Source organism: Sinohyriopsis cumingii, chromosome 1, assembly GCF_028554795.1.
Source record: "Sinohyriopsis cumingii isolate HCF-2022 chromosome 1, ASM2855479v2, whole genome shotgun sequence".
Taxonomy (NCBI): domain Eukaryota; kingdom Metazoa; phylum Mollusca; class Bivalvia; order Unionida; family Unionidae; genus Sinohyriopsis; species Sinohyriopsis cumingii.
Genome location: NC_142961.1, coordinates 76,527,400 through 76,540,788, shown reverse-complemented (window position 1 = coordinate 76,540,788; position 13,389 = coordinate 76,527,400). Strand labels below are relative to the sequence as shown.

The 13,389-nt window shown below is 34.4% G+C and overlaps 1 protein-coding gene across 3 annotated transcripts in view; it reads left to right on the top strand.

Moving 5' to 3' along the window:
- LOC149807158 (microtubule-associated serine/threonine-protein kinase 2-like) overlaps positions 1-13,389 on the top strand; it is a 346,090-nt gene that overhangs the window by 246,910 nt on the left and 85,791 nt on the right. For all 3 annotated transcript variants that reach the window (XM_089962846.1, XM_089962854.1, XM_089962861.1), the window contains one exon: positions 7,978-8,053. In XM_089962846.1, the coding sequence (XP_089818972.1) occupies positions 7,978-8,053 (76 nt within the window). The remainder of the gene's footprint in view (positions 1-7,977; positions 8,054-13,389) is intronic.

Sequence of the window (13,389 nt, the reverse complement as noted above, 5' to 3'; positions counted from 1 at the left end):
AAAATAATCTCTGACAAGAAAGGAGGAGTCATGGATGATGACATGCTGTTGTATTTTCGACCACATTTGTCAGATGCATTGAGAGTCACATGCTCTGTGGAGAATCTTATAAGTCGTGATGATTGCATATTAGGAACACGAGGTAGATCAAAACAGCGAGTTAGAGCAAAAAGTGTATTCTGGCTTGGTAAGTTGATTAGGATAAATGATGTACCTATAGCTATGTCAAGCCTAATGAAAATTACAACCTTTTTATGATGTGTCTGAAATAGGTTAGTGAAACCTGACTATAATTGACATTCAAAGGACTTCAAAAATGTGGGGTTTGTTTTATAGACAGGTATCCTTTTTTGGGGGTACGAGCTCAAACTTTATGCATGCATTGATTACTAGCTCACTTGACCATATAGTTCACATGTACGTTTACGTCTTAATGAAATTTCTTAAAAATGTCATTCTTTCCTCACATAGTTTTTTTCTATACCAAGGATACAAGTACTGTGCAGTAATTGACTGTATAAACAACATGCTTTGTGCTATTTTAAGCCACAATATACATGTACATGTTTCCATGCATAAAGAAGAGATCTGTGTGTGTAATTGTAGTAGTCTATTACCGGTAGTTCTTTTTTTTTTTTAATACTTTTACAAGGGCCTATGCAGGATCATGGATATAGTAGGATACTGGCTCCATGTACCTTTGAGCATATTTTAAGGGTCATCTAATAGAAGTAAGAGCCATGCTGGCACAGGGATTTTGATGTACTTTCAGTCTTTCCCATAGGGGTGCAGGAGAGATAGTAAAAAATCTCCTTGGTGTCAAAACTGGGGGTTTGACTGAGTAAAAAACAAACTTTGGTATCAAAACTGGGGGTCAGATTAAAAATTTGGGGGCCTCTGAAGCATAAATGAGGGTAAAGGGAAACAATGACTTCATATATTTACTTATAAGTAGAGTCGAACTGCAAACAACAAAGATCCTGATCTGGCATAATATGATGCACCTGCATATCAGGGTCTCTGCTTTTTGTTTTACTGATTACTCCTAACAGACTTCATAGAACCAGATCTGCCAGCACATTATGCAACAGAAGATCTGGGTCCATGCTTTTTGTAGTTGGGCTCGACTTATAAGTGAGTATATATGGTATGTGACACTCATGACTGAAAGATGAAAGATGTAGGTTTGAATCCTACTGTCGTCAGATCAGCCCAAGTTGGCTATTGTGGTGTGTCCTTGGGTTAAAGGCACTTCATTCATCAGCCCAGGTTTGCTGTTGTCATGTGTCCTTGGTTAAGGCACTTCATTCATATTGACAAGGGACTACTTGTGTTGCTGTGGAGTAAAACTCCAAACCAAAACCAATGAAGATCAATACATTTTCTTTCTGTACCCCCAAAAAATCAACTTAAGAGATAATTTGCAGCCATTCTTTGCCACCATTTTCAGATTGTCCTGACAGCTACTTTAGGTTCTGATGCCAACTTTTTTTTTATGCCAGGCCCTAGAGATTTCAAGTTGTATCTTGGTAACTGTATCCACATTTGATGCAGGTTTTGCAAACATGGATTTAATTGATGGCATATTTGGTGTTGCAGTCAATATGCTTTTATGAGATTGGGTTTCTGCATGACAAATGATGTCCTTCTTGCCACTGTAACAGATTTTAAAATTAGCCCTACAGGAAGAGTAGAATGCATATTTATGTCCCTTTGAACTTGATTCCATGCACTAAAATTCCCATTTCCATCCATTATTGAATTTCATGTAATATTTCTGTTACTTAGATTTTGGTGTTTAGGCATTGGGAGGTAATGCGCATTAGACATCTTGACAAACTTTAAATCACACTGACCCTGTTTTATGCCACTTGAGCTGTTGAATAATCGGTTGGATAATCAATTAACGTCTTCAATCCTGTCCATATTTCTTTTGATCGTACATAGTATGAACTCTAATCCATCTCAGCAACTTTAAACACAAACAAAACATTCCATGCATAGATGAATTAAAGTAATGCTAATTGCTTTGTGCTGGATGAACTCTTCAATTACCTAATCATATCAATTAACATCCTTAAGCCTTTTGAAATTACGTCTGCTCACATGGTATAATAATGATGATCCAAATTGAAAACACTTAAACCAGCTGACTCTGCCAAACAGAACCAAAGAGTTGTTTTATGCTGCTTGTATGAATTGTCTTCCCCTGTTTAAGTCAGTTCAGTCAAGAGATCATAGGCCATATTACCCTGAATAGGCTACACTGGAATTAAAGCATGAAAAAAATGGAGCAAAATAAATTTTTGAATAATGATTTTGCATATGCAGGAGATCTCACTGAGTGATGGGATTGACGGGAGATGTCTCTCAGCTCAGGAGAAACACATGTATGCTTTTCTTTCCCTGATATGATAATGTTTAATTTATCTTTATTAAAGATTATTGGCAAGGTCATGATCAGCAGCAAAGGTTCTTTGAGATTGGATTTTACTTCATGTATTATTTTGGTTGATCAAATGTTGTGTTAGTGTGATTCCATCAAAATGCAAAATGTTGAAGCATAGCTGTAATTCAGAGAAGGATGGGTCATAGAACTAGCATAGCATAGTCCAGCAAAACTAAATTTTAGAATTTGTAGCTGTTGGGATTGGACTTGGTAAAGCAAGGAGGAGTCTTTTATTTTTCTACATCCTACAGACACCATTTTTTCATTCTGGAGTGTACATAAGAGATATCATGAGCATGAATGTGTTTCTAATAGATAATGGAATTTAGTATTTTAATACTAAACATGTTAAAATAAACAGTAATTATTGCTATCTTCATATAATGTGCATTGGTGTACTCTCCTTAAGAGGGCCTCAAGGGAAAATAGTCCTCGACTAATGAGTCACCCTATGTAAATAAAGCATTATTATTATTATCATTATTATCATTAGTATCATTATTATAATCAGTGAACAGAGTAACACCAACCAGCATCAGGATAATGCATGAGTGCAGAACTCAATCCCAAAAGTAACTAACTTCATTAAACATTTTAACTAGTATGGATATTGCATGTTTGACATTTTCTCATGTCATTTTCTATGCTGAGAAAAATTTAACAAGACTTTTGGGGATATTTAAGCAACAGTACCTGCATGATGTGCATAGTTGAACTCAAGGACACTTGATTACTTTTTACTGCTCACCCCAACTGAACTATTAACACATTAACCCCTGGAGGTTTTTGTCACTTTTGCCTGAAAATCGAGTAGGAAACACATTTTGAAAGCTATTTCTGAATAGATCTGGAAACACCAAATCCCCGGTGATCTTTCAATAACATACTGCCTAGTTGTGTTAGAAACATCATTTTTCATTGGCTATATGACTCATGCATGAGCAGAAGGGTAAAAGTTGGAGTTTTTTCTTCTTTTTTTTCTTCCCCTAAACGGAGCCATTATTTTTGTATCGAGACCACTCTTTATTCTAAATGGCCATCTTATCCTACTTTTTGCAAAGGCTCACCTGTCTGTTTGCAGCTCATACCGGTTTGCCTTAAATCTGAGACCCAAAAGTCTAAAATCCAGACACAAAATCGGATTCTGACCACGGGCAAATTTTGGGTAGAAAAAGGTCGGGTTCAGAAAATGAGTTTTTTTTAAATCTGTATTTTGTAGTGCAACTAGATATTCCAGATTATTTGGTATCATTGTAGAGCTACATCTGTCTACCCACTTTAGTGTATCATGCAGGACCATGATGCTACAGAGCTCGGCAGTAGGCTACTACCTCCTGCCACGTTAAGTCGTCGCTAGGGGTTAATGTGTTAAGAGTGCATCTTAATAATAATAATAATAATGCTTTATTTATAGAGGGTGACTCATTAGTCAAGGACTATTCTCCATTGAGGCCCTCTTAAGGAGAGTATAACAATGCACATTATATGAAGATGGCAATAATTACTGTTTATTTTAACATGTTTAGTGTTAAAATACTAAATTCCATTATCTGTTAGAAACACATACATGCTCATGATATCTTTTCTTAAATACTCTAATATTTTCAGCAGATTTTACATGTAGTGGAAGCTTATTCCACAGAACTGTACCAGAGTATTGAAAACTCTTTTTAAATTGCTCTGTTCTTGGTTTTGGTATTAGAAGGTTTCCATGTGATATTGATCTCAACTGGTATTGTGCTGAAAAAGGCCTGAATAAGTCTTGAAGATACTCTGGTGCAGTTCCATGTAGACATTTATATAAAAGAACTGCCTTGTGAAAATCTATCCTGTCATATATTGTGAACCATTTGAGTTCTGTAAATAATGCTTTTGAGGGATGATCAACAGATGCATCTAAAATTACACGTGCTGCTCGTTTCTGAAGTTTATAAATCCTGTCAAGCTCAGATTTGGCACAGTTTCCCCATACATTAGAACAATAATCCATTGTTGGAAGAATATATGACTTGTAGTATAGACTGCGAGTTTCCATAGGTAAATATTTTTTGATTCTGCTGAGAAGGGCAATTTTGGATGACAGTGTTTTACAAAGCTTATCAATATGGTCATTCCATAATAAATTATTATCTACAGACACACCTACAAGCCTTTCATGTTTGACATTTTCTAATGGATGATTATTTATTGCAAGAGACAGTTTTGGGTTCCCTGATTTGTGTAGCTTTTGTGATGTCCCTAAAATCATACATTTTGTTTTACCTTCATTAATTATCATCCTATTTTGTTGTGCCCAGTTTTGGACTCTGATAAGGTCTGAGTTTAATTTCATTTGGATAACTTCAGTATCAGAACTAGATGTATACAAAGTTGCATCATCTGCAAACAAATCTGTGTTTGTGGATTCATTATTCAATGGTAGATCATTGATATAGATAAGGAAGAGGAGAGGGCCCAAAACTGAGCCTTGAGGGACTCCTGAATGAATAGTGCGAGTTTGAGAGCTAATATTACCAATGCTTACTTGTTGAGACCTTTGGTTTAGGTATGATCTAAACCAGTTTAAAGAAGGATTGTCAAATCTGTAACAGTTCAACTTTTGCAGCAGAATTTCATGATCAACAAGATCAAAGGCTTTCTTGAAGTTAAGGTGACTGTTCTACAGTTCAATGGATGTAAAGACAGAAACTTGTCTATTTTGAAGGGTTGAGTGCAGCGATCACCTTTGAGATCACAAAACACTTTGAGACTATTTAAAAAAAATACTTTCTGGGAGGTTGGTAGGTAGAATGAAAGTGGCATCATGCTTTTCCCATATGATGTGTAGACAGTGATTTTATCCATTTATTTTGCAGTCTGTTGCTAATCACATGTAGGCAGTTATTTTCTCTACTTGTTTTGCAGTCTGTTGTTTCATCAGAAGTAGGTATGTTTCAAGAGGTAATTCTGTTTGAATGTGAATCGCGATGCTCACCTGCATAACCACCTGTTTTTCTTAAGCAGCCACTTCTTCAGACAATTATGGAAAAAAATGTTTATATAGAAAGCGTCATAGGCTTCAGCCAAGTCTTAACTGAGAAGAGCAATCCCACTTAGAACCCACCTCCTCATTCTGACCCCTTCACTGAGACCTAGTTTTCCTATGAGTATATGTCTGCATAATATCTAAAGGAATTTTGTCTTGTATGTCTAACAAATAAAATGTCTTTCTGAAGTTTTTGTGTAATTATTCATCTTTACATTTTTTAACTTTGCTTTTAATTGGCATGATATAGCCAGTATTGCTTTTAATTGGCATAGTAGAAAGCATTGTCCTGAGGTGCCAGTGAACATAATTACACATATACATTTGAACAGAAATAGATAAGGAGGGGTGCTACTGTGATTTTGGCAAATATTTATGGTAAAGTTTTAATCTCTTATCCTTAACATTATTGAATAATGAAATTCTGACTTTCTCTAGTTTCAACACATATTTTCACTGGAAAGTTCCAGAACGTGATCTGTCTCAGTGTAGCTTCATTATCTAGTTTGTCATTACTATTTGATGATTAACTGAGATAACATACATGTACCTAATTGTTAGGCATTTGTTACCATGGTTACTTGTCGAATGGTTTCCTGAAACAATACAGAATGATCCGAGCAGAAATTTCAATATATTATCATTTATAGCCATAATGGAAAATCAATATACGAACTGAAACTGTTGTCAAAGATTTTTATCCTAATAATCTTGGCTTTTGTTTGGGTTTAAGTACAGTCATCTCACAATACTCTTTCTCATTTTAATATGCAGTTTTAATTTTCACAATATTTTGACAATCAGTGTCAATTTTAAAATTTAATTAACTGATGGGTTTTTTAACGATTAAAACTGAGACACTGCAATGTTAATAAATGGAGATTCCAAGGAACCAGTCATGACGATCATACAATTATCTAGCTTGAGATTTGTTTTAACCAATCACGAATTATGTTAATTTTTTTAAAGATTATTTTTGATTTTTTATTCTGGAAACCCTATCTTAGTCTCAGGTTCCAAGTTTTATGATCTCTAAGTCAGATGCATTAAAAATTCATAATATTTACAGTATTTATCCATGTGTAATCATCCCAGATTTTGTGATGCATAATGGACAGGCATATATAATGAGTTGAAACTGTCTATTCCATCCATGATATCAAGGGAACAACTTTGAGACACGATGCACAGTACCCTGTGTCTGCATAGTACTGTGAAAGGTGTATGGCCTTAATCTGCATAGTACCATGTGAGATATAGTCTACCTGCATAATACCCAGTGAGATGTGCACCCTGTGTCGGTGTAGTGCTCTGAGAGGCATATGGCCTGGGTCTGCACAGTATCCAGTGCAGTGTACAGTCCATCTGCATAGTACCTATTGAGGTGTATGGCATGGGTCTGCATGGTGCCCTGTGAGGTATTTGGCATGGGTCTTTTCATAAAACAGTGAGATGTGTGGCATAGGTTTGCACAGTTCCTTGTCAGGTGTACAGCCTGGGTCTGCACATTACCCAGCCAAGTGTATGGCTTTGGTCTGCACACTGTGAGGTGTATGGCATGAATCTGCATAATAACCAGTGAGGTTCATACTGTCTGCATAGTACTCTGCAAGTTGTAAAGCCTGTGTCTGCATTGTACCCAGTGAGGTGTACTGCATGGAACTGCATAGTACCATGTCAGGTGTGTTTTGTAAATATGTGAGGTCAATAAGAGGTTATGGATGATGGGAATACACAAGGATACCAAATTGGTCACTGTGTAAACATTACAAATTATAAATTTATACAGACCATACACTGTCCCTATTATACATTTAAACTTACCTATAAATAGTGTCTAAGTAATTTAATTTAACAACAGGAGTAAGAAATACTCGGGTATGATTATAAGGCACTGGATGGACTACAGGAATGAGTAGGATATGTGTTACCATGCTTACCCATGTGCGACTTCAACCTTACAAAACTACTAATTCATGGACAGTTTAGTGCACTGTCAAGACGTTTGCTGACAAATTCCTCAGTATGAGGTTTTCTCATGATTCAAGTCATTTATAGTTCTCAGGAACAGCGCGATAATGAGGGAGTACTCTGTGGGGGTGAGTGTGGGTGTCTTTTTAGGTTTATAATATATATTCTTTTTAAGTCTTTAGTACATTCACTGCAGTCAAACCTGGAACAGCTTTGGGTCATCTATATATTAAAGCTACCACAGGTGTGACTCTAACTAATTGAAGAATGTTCCTCAACATCTGACATGCATGACATGAATTTTCCATCAACCTCACTCATTACCGGTCTTCAATATTAGATATGAAACCATGGTCTGGAACAATTGCATCTAATTACCTGTAATTTAATAATTTTTAGAGAAGTTGCTTAAATCGTTGTTGTAGAAGTTGTGCATTAAATATATTGCTGCAAAGTTAGACCTTGAGTTTAGATTTATAATTTTGTCAAATTTTTGAGATTAATAATGTATGAGTCAATAATATGTTTGCAGGTCAGAGTCCACATGAAAGTCCTCGTAATGTCTCGCCAAGCCAGCATGGAAACTTCCCATTCCAGGCAGTACGCAAGTAAGTACTTGCATGGTGCATGGAATTAACCAAAATTATAGGGTACAAAAGTGGAATGAATGAGACCATGATGAAAAAAGAAAGGAACTGGCCTTCTTTCCTGAATATTTTGCATGCCTCTCCACAAATATGGAAGGAATAATATACATTGTCCTTGCCTGTCTATCCATCCATTCCATTAAGTTCTTTGTTTAGGTCACCTTGCAAGGACATTTCATGTAGCATCAGCACATTTCATATTCTGATAAAAGTGATTTAGAACATTATTGAAAGTTAAAGTCCAGACATGACAGTGAATAAAAAGCTATAGGTCCATATGAAACTGAGAATTAGTGGAAGTATGGAGCTTTACAATCTGATTTTAAATCAGATCTTGCATCTCAACTTTGCTATCATATAGACACAACAAACCAGATCAGAATGAAATATCTCCATGGTTGCTTCTGGTTAAACAACCATATTCTATCTGCAGGGAGTTGAAGAGCAATGGGTTTACTCTGGTTTAAGGTTCGCAGTGGGTTCCTAACTGTTGTTTTGATCAAATCAAAACTGAGAATAATTATGCTAGCATTGTTCTGTTCAAGGCATGCGATCTGCATGAGTCACCCCAAAATAAATGAATCTCCTTTCAAATTCCCCTACAAAATGATCATGAATAATTCATGAACTGGCATGAAGTGTTCTTGAACAGTTCATGAACACTTCATGAAAGTTCATCAAAAGGTTCATGAACTATTCGTGAATGTGCATGAACTGAAAATGGTCAGTTCATGAAATTATGAATTCATGAACCAACACTTCAAAAACTGTTCTTGAACAGTTCATGAAATATTCATAAACTGAATTCATGAACAGTTCATAAAGTTCACAAATTGGGTCCTCATCATTCATGAACAAGTGCAAGAACATGTTCGTGAACTATGATGAACAAAGTTTCTCGTGTATGATTCATGACTTCATGAACAGTTCCTAAAAAAAATTGGATTATCTGACATACTCACAAATATCTTTCATCCTGAATCATAAAATAACCTAAGATGTGGAGGTTTTAAAACAGTATAAAATGCAACATGTTATCTTATAAACAGTATTTAATTTCAGATAAATTTGTAATATGCAAGAAAGAACATGCAAACTGATAAGCGATATTCTTTTTTTACTCTAAGCAACACTTTTTATATGTTTTGTAAACTTTCTTTGAAAATTTTTCAAGAGATATTGGTGTAGTTGTGTTAAAAAAACTGCTAAAGCATATTTCATTGTCAAGGGGCAGTCTTTCCACTGGGGTTTCTCCTGACTTGACCAATATTTTTTACCAGAGACTGATCTGTCAGATAACTCTTTTGTGAAGATGTTCAGGGCCATTAATTAATCAGATTCCGCCCATTGTCACTACTGAATGTCTCCATCTACAACTTAAGCTGTTCCATCTGATTACTGTTTGGATCTTTAACACTGCTGTAGTAGTCACTATTTAATGTCTCTTCCATCTTGACTAAGGATCCTCTAGTTTTCAAATTTTCTTCCTTAACCTACAAACATCATCCTCCAATAATTTTACTTTTCTGCTGTCTGATCTGAAAGAAAGTTAGTTAATTACAGATAACCTCTGATCAACATTGTCTTCAGCTTTTAGCACATTATTTTTGCATCCCACTTTATTTACTGGAATAATTATGATCTGACTCAAAATTATTTAATTCCTTACACTTAATACACAACTTATTGAGCATTTATATTATTGGAGAATTTTGTCACTAGTTGTAGTTTAATTGAAGCTGAATTAGCCATAGGTGTAGTTACAGGAGTCAGATGTTTTAATCAATAAAATATGACAACATTTTGACAACAACTTTACACTAAATAACCTTATGTGTGTGTGTGTGTGTGTGTGTGTGTGTGTGTATATATATATATATATATATATATATATATATATATATATATATATATATATATATATATATATATTACAGATAATGGTTATTTCGTGCTTTCAAAAAGTTTCACCATTTTCTATTGATAAAATGTCAGACTTGTGTGGTATAAGCCCTGATTATGTCACAAATGCATCCACTCTGACTCCACATGTTGCGTATAGCTGCTTCCGGTTTCATCACATTGTTATTTGCACCTGTACTGTGTACAATTTGACTCATTAACTATTTTAGTTTTTTTCTGTTTTAAATTACCACATTACATCAGATCATAGAAATAGTGATGTCGTGAAAAAGAATACAATATAGAACATCTAAATTCCTATTGTAGATGCAGTACCATGTATGGTATTGAGATCAAAAGGGGGTATGATAATGTTTAGTAATAAAAAATTCGAAGAGCAAGTTTAAATTAGGTCTGAACAAAATCATGTATCATTAGTTTGGTTAAAACTAATTTGATATCATGTAAAAACCAATAAAATACCCACATAGCTTCCACTGAATAATCATGAATGACCAAGAAAAAGATGCCGTAATTTTGATGATCCTGGCTGGGTATGCTTTTCCGCCTAATTTTGCTCTCACAATCATTTCCTTCATATTCTTCATAATTGCTTCTCTGCACTTCTACTTACTTAAAAAATTATATTGAAAATATTCTCATCTGTCCATTCCACAGGAGTCCATGCTTTTTTATCGAGGATTTACTTGTTGCAGAACCATTTGCATGCGCTTTTGTTTGTGGGGGAAAAGCAGGCTCAGCTGCTGGAATCTCGCGCCTATATTAGCCAATCATATCACGTCTTCATTCACAGTCATCCAGTCATGATAATCGTTGTTTATATATTTTGGTTTTTACAGCAAATTGGCAACCAGTGACTAAGTCAATAGAATATGCAGTTTATGACAGTAATGGTCAAAAACTTTAGAACAAAGTCATTGAAAGCTTTTATAGCAAATACATTTTCCCATATTAATCCAGAACTACTCAGGTTAAGTACATAAGTATTGAATAAAAGATCTCAATGAACATTATTTATACAGTATCATATAAAAAAGACAAATATTCACCTTTATTTATATTTCACTAATATTGTGAAAAGTTTGTCTGATGAATTTTCATCAACATTTTATGAATATAATGATACTGAATTTCATTTACATTTTTAAGAAATAACTTGGTGGTGCATCAGTGTACTTGAATTGTTCATGAATCAAGTTCATGACATTTCAGGAACTTCAAAGATATTATAATAGTTCATAAAAGTTCATCAGTGTGTTCATGAACTTCAAGTACATAATTCATCAAAATTCTTCAAGTGTTCATGAACTTAATTGAGGAACTTTCATGAACTCAAATGATGAACCGATCATGAATATTTTCAAGAACGTTCATGAACAGTTCATGATTGTTCATGAAGTCATGAATTTATTTTCATAGGGGAACCAGTCTGATACAATCATACAGCAAGATAATTAATTCAGCATGCTAACAAAATCCTAAAAAATCTGGACTGTTTGTTATTTATTCAGGGTTCATCTGATCTCTTAATAAGTGTTTGATTGTTTTATTTATTGGTGCTTAATCTAACATTTTTACATCAACATGAAAAAGGATCAATTAGATGTGTCAGTTACCTTCATTAGCAATACCAAAAAGCATTATATTAACTACACCTGAAATAACAAAATTTACAGAAGTTTCTGATTAGCATCAGGTGGTCTGGTAAAATCATTGACTTTTGTGGGTCTGCAAATCCCAGCTGGTCAGTCATCCTCTTAGTGCTCCAAAACAAGTACATTTCAGGACAGATGGTTATAAGACTGACCCACAAACTTTGGCAATTTTTGAGTTCATGTTTCAGTGTAATTACAAAGGGAGAAGAGTCCCTAGCAACTCTATTTCACATTACTTTTTGGCTTGTTAAGGAACAGATTGTCACTGACAAGTTTGCATCACTTTTGGAATTACTAAACACCCTAGTTTGTGAACAAATGAAGAATTTAAATATGAATAAAAATGCTACCAACACCTCCCATACTATTGCTCAAGAAATCTAACTGCAAAACATTACTGAAAAATAAAAGTAATTTTATTAGCTTACTTCTGTATATTGAAAGTTATTGCTACATAAACTAGGTAAGGTATCGATGGTCTACCAATCTTGCCAAAACTTCTGCTCTTTAAAAATTGAAAATCCTCCCATAATAAAGTTCCAGAGGAAATTCACCATCTGCCATAAAATTCAGAGATAACACTTTGCCAGGTGTCATATGTGGGCAATAATGGTAACTACCACTGTCACTTAATTAAACATAGGTAAACTGAGGCCAGACATTCTTCCAAGCTGTTGCTACATGACCCATCATCTCAGCAGTAGATGCACATGCTCACCTGAATCTGCAAAGCAAAACAAATTGTCAGTGGTTATTCCCCCCCCCCCCCCAGTCAATAAAATTGACTCCACTATCCCCATTAAAGTGAACAACATCCACATTTAAAACATAAACAAGCACAGTCAGCTAACTAGATGATCTAAGATTGTTTTAAACAGAATAATTAATATGATTAAGATGAAACAGATGACATAGGTTGGATATACTTTATGAAAATTATTTTTAAAAAAAGATTTCCGGATGGAATTTACATTGTGCTTGGGATTTTGATTTTACTGAAATAAAATGGAGTTCATACTAACAAGCCAGTTTAACTCTGTTTGTGGTAATTGTTACTGTGGTTCTACTTTTTTCATTGGGTACGAAAGTTTGTCGATTTCAAGATTTCTTTGATCTACAAGTTTGAAGATCGAATGAAAATGAACAGATGAAAATGATGCGGACCCACCCTCTCTTGTGTTCTTACTTTCTTTTGATCAACAGAGCTGTTATTTGATAATTCAGCTTCATTACTGTAATAAACTTTTATTTAAATGTACTTGTTTTATTTTAAGTATAACACCCAAAAAAAGAGCTACATGTGATACAGATCCCTAACTTCTTGTATTATCTGATATCTATCTTGTGATAAACAAAGTTCTTTTATTTGATAATTCAACTTTACTAATATAATAATATGTTATCTCTGAATTATGTTAGTTTTATTTAAATCCTTTTTGAAAAAATAAGCTTTTATTTTGTTTCAATGCAGCTGCCAGTTCCATTCACTGTCTTAACTGATATGAGGGATTAGTTGGATAGAGAGAAAATAAAGTGTAGGGAGTATTTAGGAACCAGTATTATCAAAAACTATATGATAATGAAGTTTTTAAAGAAAATTTGATTTGATTCTTAATTATATAAATTATTCAAGTGAAACTGCACTTGAAAATGCTGTATGTACACATTATAAGTCAAATCAAACGGTAAACAACTAAGATCCTGATCTGCCATAGCATA